This window comes from Sceloporus occidentalis, unplaced genomic scaffold (assembly GCF_023333645.1).
Source record: "Sceloporus occidentalis isolate IW3139 unplaced genomic scaffold, rSceOcc1.0.p SCAF_3, whole genome shotgun sequence".
In the NCBI taxonomy this organism is placed as follows: domain Eukaryota; kingdom Metazoa; phylum Chordata; class Lepidosauria; order Squamata; family Phrynosomatidae; genus Sceloporus; species Sceloporus occidentalis.
In genome coordinates this window covers 129,841,349-129,855,046 of record NW_028316983.1, presented here as the reverse complement: position 1 = coordinate 129,855,046, position 13,698 = coordinate 129,841,349, and the positions used below count along the sequence as shown (strand labels likewise).

Here is a 13,698-nt window from a genome sequence, read left to right as displayed (position 1 = left end):
CTGTCCTCTGAGGCTGAGAGAGTGTGACTCATAATATGAGTCACACTCTCTCAGCCTCAGAGGACAGCAATGGCAAACCCTCCTCTGAAGAAACATGCCAAGGAAAACCCACAAGTGGGAAAGGACTTGAAGGCACACAACAACCACAACTGCCTGGAGACTAGTGTGGGGAGGGCTAAGTGTAACTCAGGCCCTTTCAGAGGCGAGGCCTATGGCTTCCTTGTCCCCTTGGCAGCCGGCCTGAAGGGGCGCCACATTTCCCGGCTTCCAGGAAGCTTGACACAGGCAAGATGGCGTCCAGCAGCGGGGTAGGTGAAGGGAAGGAACGGCTCTGGGAGGAAAGGGAGACATTTCCAGGGAGGCCTTCCTTATTGAGGAACTGGGAGGGCGGGGAGGGCAGCCCTTGGAGATAGGGATCCCTTTCAGATCCAGGAGGGGACCCTGGTTTCCCTCATTGGGGACCATGAGGGTCCAGGCTGCCATTGCTGGGCACTTGGGTTGCGTCTATATTGCACAAATAACCCGGTTTAGGCACCGCTTTCACTGCCCCTGGCTCCATGCGATGGGATTCTGGGAATGGTAGTTTGTTGGGGCACCTGCGGTGCCCCAACAAACTACCATTCCCAGAATCCCATCGCATGGAGCCAGGGGCAGTGAAAGCGGTGCTAACTGTGACACACTGGGTTACAATCTGTAATGGAGCCATTTTGTAGCCCCTCAGGTCCAGAACACACTGCAGAAACAATCCAGTTTGAGGCTGCTTTAACCAGCCCTGGCTCCATGCAAAGGGGGATTCTGGGAACTGTAGTTTATTGTGGCACCACCAGAGCTCTCTCTCTCTCTCTGACAGAGAAGGCTCAATGTCTGAGTCTGACAAAACCACAGTTCCCAGAATTCCCTAGCATGGAGCCAGGGCAGTTAAGCAAAACAATAACAACAACAACAACAACAATAATATTACACTCATCCCTCCATATTTGCAGCCTTGCTATTTGCGGCTTTGATTTGATTAATGTGTTCGCTCTAGGAATATCTAGGTCCTCCAGCGCAACTCTATGGTCAACCTTAATATTTGAATGAATGTAGATTGTTGTGCCGTACTTAATACAAATAAGACATCCCCTGAAAGTATGCCGTTGTGTGTCTTCTTGAGGAAAAATGAATATAAGGCGGTGTCTTATTTTTGGGGAAACACGGTGCATACAATACAGTACACAATAAGCCTCTACATCCCCTCCTTCCCTCTCCCTCAACAAACAATATTGACATAATGATAATTAAAATAATTAAGATACCGTACAATCATTCTGATTTTAAGCAGTCTTAAACTGGATTATTTCTGCAGCGTGTTTTGGACCAAATAAAGTCCAAAACAGTCATTTGAGCTCCAAACATAATTATCAATGGCATTGATTGTTTAGTCCAGTGCTTAGAAATAGTCAAGTTTATTTGTTGGCGGCACAACTTCCATTGCTAAAAGTTACAATTTTTTTTTGGTGGTCGTCATCATCATCATCATCATCATCATCATCATCATCATCAAGTTTATTTTTTCCAAATGTAGAAATAGAGTCTTTGAGAGTCCAATTACATCCAAACAATGATACCTTTATGGGGCCGACCAAAATGCACAATGACATGTTGCAAGCTGTCAGAATCACACTGGCTTCTTCTACACCAGGCAAACAGGAGAAAGAAATTGAAGATGTTAGTCATAGACCTGCATTTTCTGTTTCTGGTCTTAGTTCAGATGGTAAGGAGGGCTATCCTTTGGCTATGCGGTCACTGGTATAGATTTTCAAAGTCAAGGAAATTTAATGTCCATTTTCAATTCAGAGGAGATATTTCCTTGGAAGCCAGCATGTTTGCTTCATTTGTGAACCCCCAGGCTCTTATGTAGGTAGAGAACACTGAATTTCTCATGAAGTCTTCATGTTTTGCATCAGGAAAACTTTAGGTGGGATACATACAGGTAAACACTCTTTGAGGGTGTTGGTCTGGTATCCCTCTGCACTTCTGGAAAGTTTTTGTGAGTCTCTGAGACTGGCTTTCTGGGCAAGGAGTTTGAATTGTGCCCTTTGTTAAGGATTGCTTCTCATTTCTGTGCTTATTCGCAGCACATTCTGGCTGAAATCCGGGGCTACTACTCTATTAGAATAAGAGTGTGTGCTCACATATGTACCGGTTCTTTGATACAGACAATGGCCTGTTACAGACTGCCAAAATAAAGCTGCTTGGGGTCTCTTTGGAGGTATGCTATTTAAATGACGCATGGGTCCTAAGAGTCTGGAGGTCGCGCCAAAGCCACACTCCATTCCTAAGCACTGGAGTGCAGCTTTGGTGCAGCTTCCGGATTCTTAGGACGCATGCATCATTTAAACAGCATACCTCCAAAGAGACCCCAAGCAGCTTTATTTTGGCAGTCTGTAACAGGCATAGTATCACTTAAATTTATTAGTACAGTGGACCCTTGTTATACGCTGGGGTTTGGTTCCAAGATCTCCCGTGTATAACAAAATCTGTGTATGCTCAAGTCTCATTACATATAATGACATAGCAAAATGGTGTCCCTTATAAAAAATGGAAAATCAAGGTAAATTTATACTTTTTTGGAACATTTTCAAACCGTGTATGCTTGAATCTGTGTATAAAAAATCCGTGTATAAGAAGGGCCGACTGTATGTAAAAGGATCTTGCAGCACCATTGAGATTAACTGAAAGATAGATTTGAAAGATATAGCTGTGTTAGTCTGTAGAATCAGTATGTAGAGAGATTTTGTAGCACCTTTGAGACTAACTGAAAGAAATAAATCGGCAGCATGAGCTTTTATAGACTTCAGTCTGCTTCCTCAGATGCTCATGTTGCCAACTTCTTTCTTTCAGTTAGTCTCACAGGTGCTACAAGATCTCTCTACTGAAAGATAGAAGTTAGTCACACGAGCTTTGATAGACTTCAGCCTAGGCTCAAGTCTACAAAAGCTTATGCTACCAAGTTCTGTCTTTCAGTTAATCACAAACATGCTGCAAAATCCCTGTGCATACTGATTTCCCAGACTAACACAGCTGTGTCTTTGAATTAAAATATTAGCTGGACCTTAGATCAAGGGTCTCACCAGCCGCACCTCTGGGAAGTCAGGTGCATCTCAAGTGTAGTGAAATAAGTGGGTTTAAACAGACTAATGGCGCATATGAATGAGCCTCTAGTAATTGGATATGAAACTGATGCATACGTTTGACTTTGCAGCGATATGTGGAATGTGTTTGGAAATTGTAGTATTTCAGGCACAACTGAAACTGAGGTTATTCAATTTGTACCTGTGTTGGTCAAAAATATTTTCAAATCTTTGAACTGTAGACTTGGGCTGTGCAGACTGGCCATTAAAGCCAGCCTGGGGGTGGAGTTGGGGCATGGTGTCCATATGACACATGCCCCGACTCTGCCCCCATGGCGGCATGATGCCGCACGCTGCTCCACACGGTGCGTGGTGTCATGGTGCTCCTCTGGCGCTGCATTTACACGACAAAGCCCCAAAGGAGCACCTTAAAGCCGCAGCTATTGCACCCTTTCCAGGGCGCAAAAAGGAGCTGCTTTTTGTGGCTCCTTTTGGCACCCTGGAAAGGACAGCTTGGGACCGTGGTGTGTGGTTGCTGCTGCCCTGATCTGGCTCAAATGGAGGCAGCTGTGGACTGCCCCTTAAGGGTGGTCTGCATAGCCCCTCACACAAGTTGCTACTTCCTATTAAAGATAATTTTTGCCACATTAGGTTAGGTGATATTCAGAAATTCGCATTCTGCCAATTTCAAGACTCCTGAGGATTCTGATGCACACAGACCTTTATATGACCAGACATGTGCCCATCCATATCATTATCGGTGAAGGCTTTGCTTTATATCAAAGGTAGTTTAACAGGTCTGTGGACTACTTTCCAGTTTGGCCAAGTGACTGAGGACAACATTTTTTATTTTTGTGGGGTGGGGGAGTTCATTACACAAAAGTAGCTATATATCATAGAATCAAAAAGTTGGAAGGGACCTCAAGGGCTATCCAGTCCAAACCCCTTCTGCCTTGCAGGGACTCACAATCAAAGCATCCCCAACAGATGGCCATTCAGCTTCTGTTTAAAAACAGCCTCCAAAGGAGACTCTATGACTCTTCGAAGGAGTGTGTTCCACAGCTCTTAATGTCAGGAAGTTCTTCCTAATGTCGAAGTGGAATCTTTTCCTGTTCCGGGTCCCAGAAAACAAGCTTGATCCATCCTCAAGGCCACACCCATTCAAATACTTAAACAGGGCTATCATATTATCTCTTAACCTTCTCTTCTCCAATCCAAACATACTCAGCTCCCTGAGTTGTTCCTCATAGGGACGCAGTGGTGAACCTATGGCATGTGTGCCCTCTCTGGCACGAGAAGCCATTTATGAGGGCATGTGGAGAGACAGGCATGTGCCTGTACCTCCTCTTCCCCCACCTTTCTGGGCCTTCAGCTGTCTCCAGGTAAGTCCCATCTCCAGAAGTTCCACCTCTGGAAGGCAGAACTCCTGCCCTCAGAAGTTCTGCCCCCGGCACCAGGTAACGCCTGATGTGGGAACGCCTTTGAGTTTGGGCACTTGGTCTCTAAAAGGTTCGCCATCACTGTCATAGGGCATGGTTTCCAGACCCTTCACTATTTAAATATTTGAAGGGATGTCATATTGAGGAGGGAGCAAGCTTGTTTTCTGCTGCTCCAGAGACTAGGATCTGGAGCAATGTATGCAAGCTGCAGGAAAAGAGATTCCACCTCAACATTAGGAAGAACTTCCTGACAGTAAGGGCTGTTCGACAGTGGAACAAACTCCCTTGGAGTGTAGTGGAGTCTCCCTCCTTGGAGGTCATCAAACGGAGGCTGGATGGCCATCTGTCGGGGATGCTTTGATCTGGATTTCCTGCATGGCAGGGGGTTGGACTGGATGGCCCTTGCGGTCTCTTCCAACTCTATGATTCATTTTGGTTACTTTCTCCTGGACATGCTTTGAAACAGATGTAAAATTAGCTGCAGTGAATTAAAAATTCTTCATTAAATATTCATTTCATTACAATTTCTCCCACTTGATTAATTATTATTAACTTTTGATTTGATTAAATAAACCTTGAAGGTGCTTGAGTTGACTTTAATATGACATTGACTAGTAAACTGGAAGAAACTAAATGGACTATGAAATCACCTTGACTATAGTGAATTTTGTTCCTTTTCCCATTGGCTAAAGTATATTTAGTGGCTTACATTTGACTATGGTACGGTCAGTGAATTTTAGTGACAAAGCCCCATAGTATAGTTTGCTTGGGATTTTTTAGTTAAAATTCTGAGCAGCACGTGGAGTGTGCAAGAGAAGCTCAAGGGCTATATGCAGACAACAGACTGCACTTTGCCCTGCCCTGCTTTATGTGCTGATAGAGCATCTTTAACACAGAAAGAACTGAGAACATCTTCTCTTTGAGGAGAGGCTACAGTATTTGGGAATTTACAGAAAAAACCTAAACATTACTTAGAGTGCATCTATAGTGTAGAAACAATGCAGTTAGACACCACTTTAAGTGCTGTAGCTCCATCCTTTGGTGTCCTGGGGTTTGTAGTTTTACAAGATCTTTAGCCTTCTCTCCCAAAGAGTGCTGATGTCTCACAAAACTATAAATCCCAGGATTCTGTAGGATGGAGCCATGACAGTTAAAGTGGTGTCAAACTGCATTTCTTCTACAATTTAGATGCAGTCTTAGAAAGACAACTTAATGGAACTTATTGCTATGAAATGGGGTGATAGCCATTAACTTAGAGCCTTAAGAGGGAATTAAAAAGATTCAGGAGAACAGATCTGTTCGTAATCATAAATGTTGTCTTTGCACAAATGCAAAAATAGATTTTAATATCTCTTTATATAAACTAAGAATGGGGTGTAGTAAAGCTTTAGCAGCGTAGCCTTTAGCAGAGCTACAATAAGAAGATGTGCCAGATGTAGGCCTGCACACAAGGCCATGTATAGTTTTCACATAGTATAAAGTGAGGGAAAGGGATCCCCCATTTACCACTTCCTGATTCTAGCAAGCAAGAATTAGAGCATATAGCAATCCCAATAACCATTTTTGGACCGCATCTGGAAAAGAGGGGATTCTAAAAAGACATTGGGAACTGCCAGATAGTCATGTGAGCAACACTCTTGTGCCTTGAACGTTAGTTCATCAGACAGCAGGGGATCAAGTACAGTGTCCCTCATATAACATGTCATTGTCATGAACACCTTCATACTTCTACATACTTATATAATTAATAACCCCATAGAACAGCCTAGAGTATCCTGGACATTATAGTTGGTCATAGGGTGAGTTTCTGGCATGGTCAACAAGTAGTGGGGGTGAATCTTTTACCTTTGAAGTAACAGCTGTCATGCGTAAGGAGAGACACATGAAACAGTGAATAGGAGGTAGCAGTTCACTTACAGTCTCACTCTCTGCATCTGGATGCACAACTGTTGTTTATGAGAGAATAAATAAGAGTGCTGTTATCTAGTTGTTCATACTTTACTCTCCAATCTCATGGGGGAATTGTAATAACTGTATCTCATCTCTTTTGGGAATTGCAGTGGATGTCGATGTGATCATACATTATTCTGTTCCAGCATTCCTGATTATGGTCCTGAAAGGCAAACATGTTCATGATTTGACTAGGAGTAACAATGGTTTGAACAGGTTTTGCACAAAAAGAACTTCACTGTTATGTGAAGTGGCAGGTGCTCTGTGCATCACTTAACCATTATAACATTTGTTCTCCCTTCTCTTGCTTGCTTTTGTGATGCTCTATCTAAGCATCCTTCATTGTTGAAATAGTGTGTGGTTGGATGTTGTGTCTGGATTCTGAATGTGAGTTACCTCTTGGGAGAGAAATGTTAGCAATGCACTCAAGTTCCCTTATGGGACCAACGTGTCTTTATCTCCTATCACCAGAGTTGTCTCTTAGGAGCACTCAGTGTGCATAACATGGAGAGAGAGAGAGAGAAGGTCATGATACATGTTGTGTCATCTAAGTTATGATCTCCCTATGTGAGATTTCTGTACCACTGTGGATATGTTGTGTGTGGGTCTTGATAGCCTACTTATAGTATTGGTGACACAGCTGAGAAATTTCTCAGTGTGCCTCCATGAAGTCAGTCTGTAGTGATTTTCCATACCAGGTCTGGGGTTGGTGTATATCTCCTCTGTCTATACAGGGCATAGCCATATTTTGTAGTAGTATAGGATTAGGTCTAAGTGTATTCCTTTCCTCTGCTGTCCATGCCAACCTTTGACTCTCCCCTGTTTCAGCACTTCTATCAACCTCCTTTTGCACTAGAATGGCAATTGTGGCATTTCAGACATGTTCGGCTAAGCATATCTTTCTTGTTAATGGAATATCCGGTGTACTGCAGCTTCTGCTAAATCCTATAGTTCCTCAGGCAGCAGACATTCAGGAAAGAAATGTAATCTCAATTTATGAGTTTTCTCCTCATTTCTTTCTCCCATCCTCCTTTTAAACTGCCATGGGGAAAGAAGCATCAGCCTAACATTTTCATTTCTTTGTTAGAGTACAGAGGAACTTTATGTTATTATTGTAGAGAGGCATTCTTAAATGATCTGCTTGCAGAGCTTTGATGAATGTGTCTCTTTACAGATTATATGGGTAGCTAAAGAATCAGAGTGGATTTCCCGAGCCAGAAATGCAAGTCTCTAGCTAACAACAGGTGGTTTCAGTTTTAATTGCAAGTCTTGTGAACAATGAGGATGTATTGGGGAATATGTTCTTGCTTGGCAGCATGTGGGGATTGCTGCTTCACCAGGGGAAAAATATTCTTGTTAGCGTATACAGCAGAAAGAGTCAGCTGGAGAGCATTGTTATCCTGCACAGCTTGGATGGGTTCAAGCCTTTCCACGTTTTCAGATCCATTGGATCTGCTAGCAGCATGAAGTGGTTGTGACAGGCAGCCTTTTCTGCAAAACTGAACTTTGCACTCTTCATATGTGATATATGAATGGGTATCAAGAGATTTGCATGAGGAAAACTGTGGTGAAAATGTTTTCATATTTGTCGATCCATGTTTCCTGGCCATAATTCCTTGCAGGGTTTGGATGACTGTCCTAGGCAATAAGACAGTGAACCAGGACTAGTTGCCTATAGTTTTCATGTTGGGGTTTGTTGCTGGAGACACACCTGGCCTCATATATCCTGTTAGCCTAGTACCCAAACACCACAACCCTTTGTTGGAAAAAGTATGTAGAGAAAGTACGCCTCCCAGCATTTCCCACCAGCCCATTCAAAGCATCATGGAAGCTAGGTTGGTTTTGACTTGCAGGACCTCTTCTCATTGCTAGCTTACCAAGCAGGCTTTGCTGGAGCTGGGTAGAAAACTGTTTCTGTTCCCTTTCAGTCCAAACAATGCATCACCTGTTGCTGCTGCCAGGTGGGCCAGTACTGAGAGTCCCATGTCCTCCAGACTGATGGCAGTAGCCAAAAGGAGATTCAGGCTAGGACAGAATCTCTCCTCAACAGAGCCCAGGGGCAGACAAGAGAGCCAAGGAGACAAGAGGGCTTCCATGAACAGTTGTGAGCCATACAGCCGTCTATCTTCCTGCTGTGGAGATAAAGTGCTGGGAAATGCTGCACTTGTTTTCTTTTTCTGTATGCTATACCTGGGTTTGGGCATTTGACTAGTCAAATATTGGGCAAATATTATAATATATTCTATATTCTATTTCAATAGCAATGACTATACTGAAGAACATGGTCCTTCCAAGACAAACTAGGTACTGAGTTACATGTAAAAGCTCATGGTTCATTGACTTGCATGTAGATTGGTTACAGTGGTTCAGAATCAAAACAATTTTTTGCACATGAAATAACAACTGATTTAGAGCAGTTAGTTTTGCTTCTTTCCCCTTCCCAGAAGAACAACAAGGAGTCCTACATTATTTTAAAGACTAACATACTTATGGCATAGGCTTTCAAGCGTCAGAGTCCTCTTCTGTAGATATGTTAAATGTTATCCTGAGTTGACAGACATACATTCAGGGTGAGAGATAGTAAAACATGAAGGAAAATGGAATGTGGAAAATACACAGCAACTATTACTTTAATCTTAGCACTTATAAACTAATTAAAATAACTTTTAAAAAGCCATTACAAATATGGGTGGTAGAATTCAACTTTTTGATCAATTATAATTCAGTGGTTTCATGTTGTACTTGTGAAGTTTCTTTGGTCAAGAGTAGTCACTTGAAGGTCAGTAGCAGAGTGTCCTGGTATGCTGAGATGTCCCATCCACAGATATCTGAATATGGTTACAGTATTTCTTATGTCAGATTTTTGTCCACTTATTCATTTGCATATTGAATGGCTTGAGTGTCTTACCTAGAATGCAGAAGAGCATTGCTGGTAATATTGTGGATCACATTGGAAGATGAGCAGGTGAATAAACCATTGAGAATCCGGCTGGCACTATTAAGACCTGCAGTAATATTGTCTGCATAGATAACACAAGTAATATTCAAAAATATAACTAAATAGTTACATTTAAAAACTGTAGCACTATGTTTTCAAAGGTAAGCCACCTTGAATCCCTAAATGGGAAAAAGATGGGATAGAAATTAATATAACTAAGAGGCCCAGAATGCTGGAAATTGCTGATTTTTGACTCAAAGTGCACTTACTATATATACCTATGTATAAGTCTAGAAATTTAGGTCAAAAAATTGACCCCAAAAACTTGAGTCGACTTATCCACAGGTCAATATAAGTAGCATACTTCAAGTTTTATTTTAAAAAAGAAACCATCCTCTGGTGAAAAGCAAAAGTGTAATCTGACCTGGAAGCACTGACCACCTCTGTTCTCTCATCCGTCCAGCCTTTAATGTGAGCACAAACAGTTATGTCTGCTGGAATGTTGTAAGTTTTTTGGTATCGTTTTTCCCCTTCATCCTTTACATTCTTTGTTATGTGCCCTTATGTTTTACCCTCAACTTATCCAATGGTTTCAAAATTTGCCCTCGACTTATACATGAGGCTGACTTATAGTCGAGTATATATGGTAAGTAGTGAGGCTACATGCATGAAAAGTACTCATCCAGTTATAAGTACAAAGAGTGAAGTTTTCCCTTGTTTTGAGACAGTCATAGTATAACTTACTTATACCTTAAACGTTAGCCAGCAAGGTGTAATGGTTTGAGCATTTGACTATGACACTGGAGACTAGGGTTCAAAATCCCATCTTGGCCACATAAACCCACTGGGTGACCTTGAGCAAGTCACACTCTCTCAGCCTCAGAAGATGGCAGTAACAAACCCCCTCTGAAAAAACATGCCAAGAAATCCCCATGATAGTTTGTTTGCCTTTGGGTTGCCATAAGTGACATGAAAGGACATAAAAACAGGTGAGAATCAGACCTGCCCTTTCAAAGATGAGTGAAACACAGTGTCCAGTTCTGGGCGCCACAATTCAAAAAGGACATTGAGAAACTGGAGCGTGTCCAAAGGAGGGCGAGTAAAATGGTGAAAGATCTGGAAACCATGCCCTATGAGGAACACCTTAAGGAGCTGGGTATGTTTAGCCTGGAGAAAAGAAGGTTAAGAGGTGATAAATAATAATAATAAAATTTTTATTTGTATACCGCCCTTCCTATGATCAGGGCGGTGAACAACAGGCCAAACAATTACAAATACATATCAATACAGCACAACAAACTCAAACCATTAAAACCAATATTAAAACCCCATCAGCCAGCTACCATTGCTGTCGGAGGGGGGGAAGACTAGCTGGAACTTATTCAGGGAATGCTAGTTGGAACAGGAAGGTTTTTAATTCCTTCCTGAACTGGGCCAGGGAGGTGGCCGAGCGGAGCTCTATGGGCAGCGTGTTCCAGAGGGTCGGGGCGATGATGGTATATGACCTCCTTGCTGTGGAGGCTAATCTAGCCCCTGGGACCCTCAGTAGTTGCTGCCCAGACGTTCTGAGGGTGCGGGGCGGAATGTATGGGGTGATATGATAGCCCTATTTAAATATTTGAAGGGATGTCATATTGAGGAGGGAGCAAGCTTGTTTTCTGCTGCTCCAGAGACTAGGACCCGGAGCAATGGATGCAAGCTGCAGGAAAAGAGATTCCACCTCAACATTAGGAGGAACTTCCTGACAGTAAGGGCTGTTCGACAGTGGAACATACTCCCTCGGAGTGTAGTGGAGTCTTCCTCCTTGGAGGTCTTCAAACGGAGGCTGGATGGCCATCTGTCGGGGATGCTTTGATCTGGATTTCCTGCATGGCAGGGGGTTGGACTGGATGGCCCTTGCGGTTTTTTCCAACTATGATTCTATGATTCTATGATTCTAGAATCCCCTCTGTTGTATCTAGTTAGTGTTGAAAGATTGTGCATGTGTTCTCATTTTGTGCTTCTTGACAAAACTGGCTAAACACTCAGTTGGTCCTTGTAGTAGCTTTGTGTTGTGGTTTCTTGCATCCGCTCTAAAATCTGCCTCCCAGCAGCCCTAGACAGCACCACAGATTTTTAGCCTGAAGCTGCCTGGAACTCTCTGCTTGAGAATTGGAGGGGTGACTCTGCGCTCTTCTGCTGGGGTCCTCCCTTTGTCAAATAATGGTGGCTTGTTTTAAAAGCATTAATTTTATTACCACAACAAAGATATACTTATGCTAATTACAAAAAAAAAAAAAACAAATTAACTTTTTGTGAAACAATTAAATTCTTTTCTAACCTTGTTATAATTGTGGTGCTGTGTAAACCTTCTGTAAATATGAAGAAGTAATTGAACAGTTCTTGTCTTGGGGTTTTTTTTTTTTTACCATGGAAGTGCCAGGGTACAACTCCTGCTACAATTAAAGTAAAATAAATTTAAAAAGAAATATAGCAAATTACTAACAATGATTAAAACAACAAAGTGCAATGAAGAAGAGCTTTCTAACTCCAAAGTTAAACAAGAGGGAATAATGGGGCAGTGTTGGGCAGTGGCCTAGGTCTTCGATGACAGATTGTATTCCTCTGTGGGGAGGCTGACAGTTGTACCAGGTGCACAAAGACAGAGGGGTCTGGTGTAGTTCTGGAATTAACATCCAGAAAGGATGGGTTGGAGAGTGTCTGTCTGTGACAGATGGAATACCCTGACATATCTATCAGGATTGAGAATCCTAGGCAGAGAATCTCAAGCAAAAGGTGCAAGAAGCCAGCATTGTAGGCAGCAAGGAATGGCTCCAATTTTTTGCTGGAGGAAGAAAAGTAAGGCATCAGCGATATGGGTACTGTAAAGGTACTGCTGACTTTGCCACTGTAGGTGATGGGCAAGGCATACCACCCAGGTAAGCCCAAATCTCACCTCTCCTTTCTTCAAAGCTACCAATGAAACGTTCTATTATAAGATCATATCATAAGACCCATTTTTACTCTCAGAGAGGGGGTGGACATAGTTGGGGATTGGTAGGCCTGGCTGTGTGCCAAGGTCCAGTGCCTGATGTGTACAGATGAGACATTACAATTGGCCCATTGAGGATCTATGGATTTTTTTATCCCCGGATTCAATAATCCACATCTTGAAAATATTCCAAATATATAAAAATCCCAATAGGCACCTTCCAATAAATTCCAATAAGCTCCAATAAGAAACTTGATTTTTCCATTTTATATCAGGGACACCATTTCACTATGCCACTGTATTTAATGGGACTTAAGCATCCTTGGATTTTGGTGTCCATGGGGGGTCCTGGAACCAAGCCCCAGCAGATAACAGTGACCCACTGTATTTGTTGCTTGCTGTGAAGTTGGCTTCAAATTATGGGAACCCTATGAATAAGAGACCTCTAAGAGCCCCAGTCATCAACAGCCCTGCTCATGCCTTTCAAACCCTTGGCTGTGGCTTTCTTTCTTGGGCCAATCCACTTGTAGTTTAGTTTTCCTCTTTTCCTACTGCCTTATTCTTTACCAAGCATTATCTCACGATAAGTCCAAAGTACAATTCCATTATTGTATTATTGTTTTTAGATTTTATTGTTTGTAATTTTAATTGTTAGAACTGTTTAATCCTTTTTTAAGGGGGGGGGGAGATTGTATATATTGTTGTATCATTTTAATGTTGTACGCCGCTTTGATTGTTTTAACAAAAAGCAGGATATAAATAAAAGTTTTATATATTATTTTTTATTCTTTTGGGTAGCGTGCTTGTCCATCTCATGCCAATCCACTCTGGCTTCCAGTTGCAGCCGCTTCTCCGCTCCCCACTGTTCAAACTTACATTTTCTACTCCATAGTTTCACTTTAAAGTCAATAGTGCTCTTGTTTATCAAAACACTTTGCTACCCAAATGTGTTTTTGTTTTGATAAATGCACTTGTGCAACTGTTAAGAACAAAAGTCTTGGATCAGAAGTCCTTTTTCTTGTGGAAGCTTTGACTGCAACTTGTTTTATGAAGCTGAACATTTCCTGCCTTTTTGTGCCCTGTGATGAACACAGGGGCCTGAGGTCCTTTTTTCTTCGAAGCTTATGTCATCTCTTGGGGAGAGATTCACTGTAGCTGCTAAGCACTTGTTAAAAGATGTTGGGGCTTGCAGCAAATCCCTCGTTTGATCACAGTGGAAAAGTTTCTTTGGAATCACAAGCTAGGCCTTATTACAGCAAGATCAGAAGTTGAGTTTGATTCATTTTC

At 42.3% G+C, this 13,698-nt stretch overlaps 1 protein-coding gene across 1 annotated transcript in view; it reads left to right on the top strand.

Annotated features, from left to right (window-relative positions):
* The first annotated feature begins 204 nt into the window (after positions 1–204).
* ZMAT2 (zinc finger matrin-type 2) overlaps positions 205–13,698 on the top strand; it is a 32,922-nt gene continuing 19,428 nt past the window's right edge. The window contains exon 1 of the mRNA XM_089516253.1: positions 205–308. Coding sequence (XP_089372379.1) covers positions 291–308 — 18 coding nt within the window. The 5' untranslated portion in view covers positions 205–290. The remainder of the gene's footprint in view (positions 309–13,698) is intronic.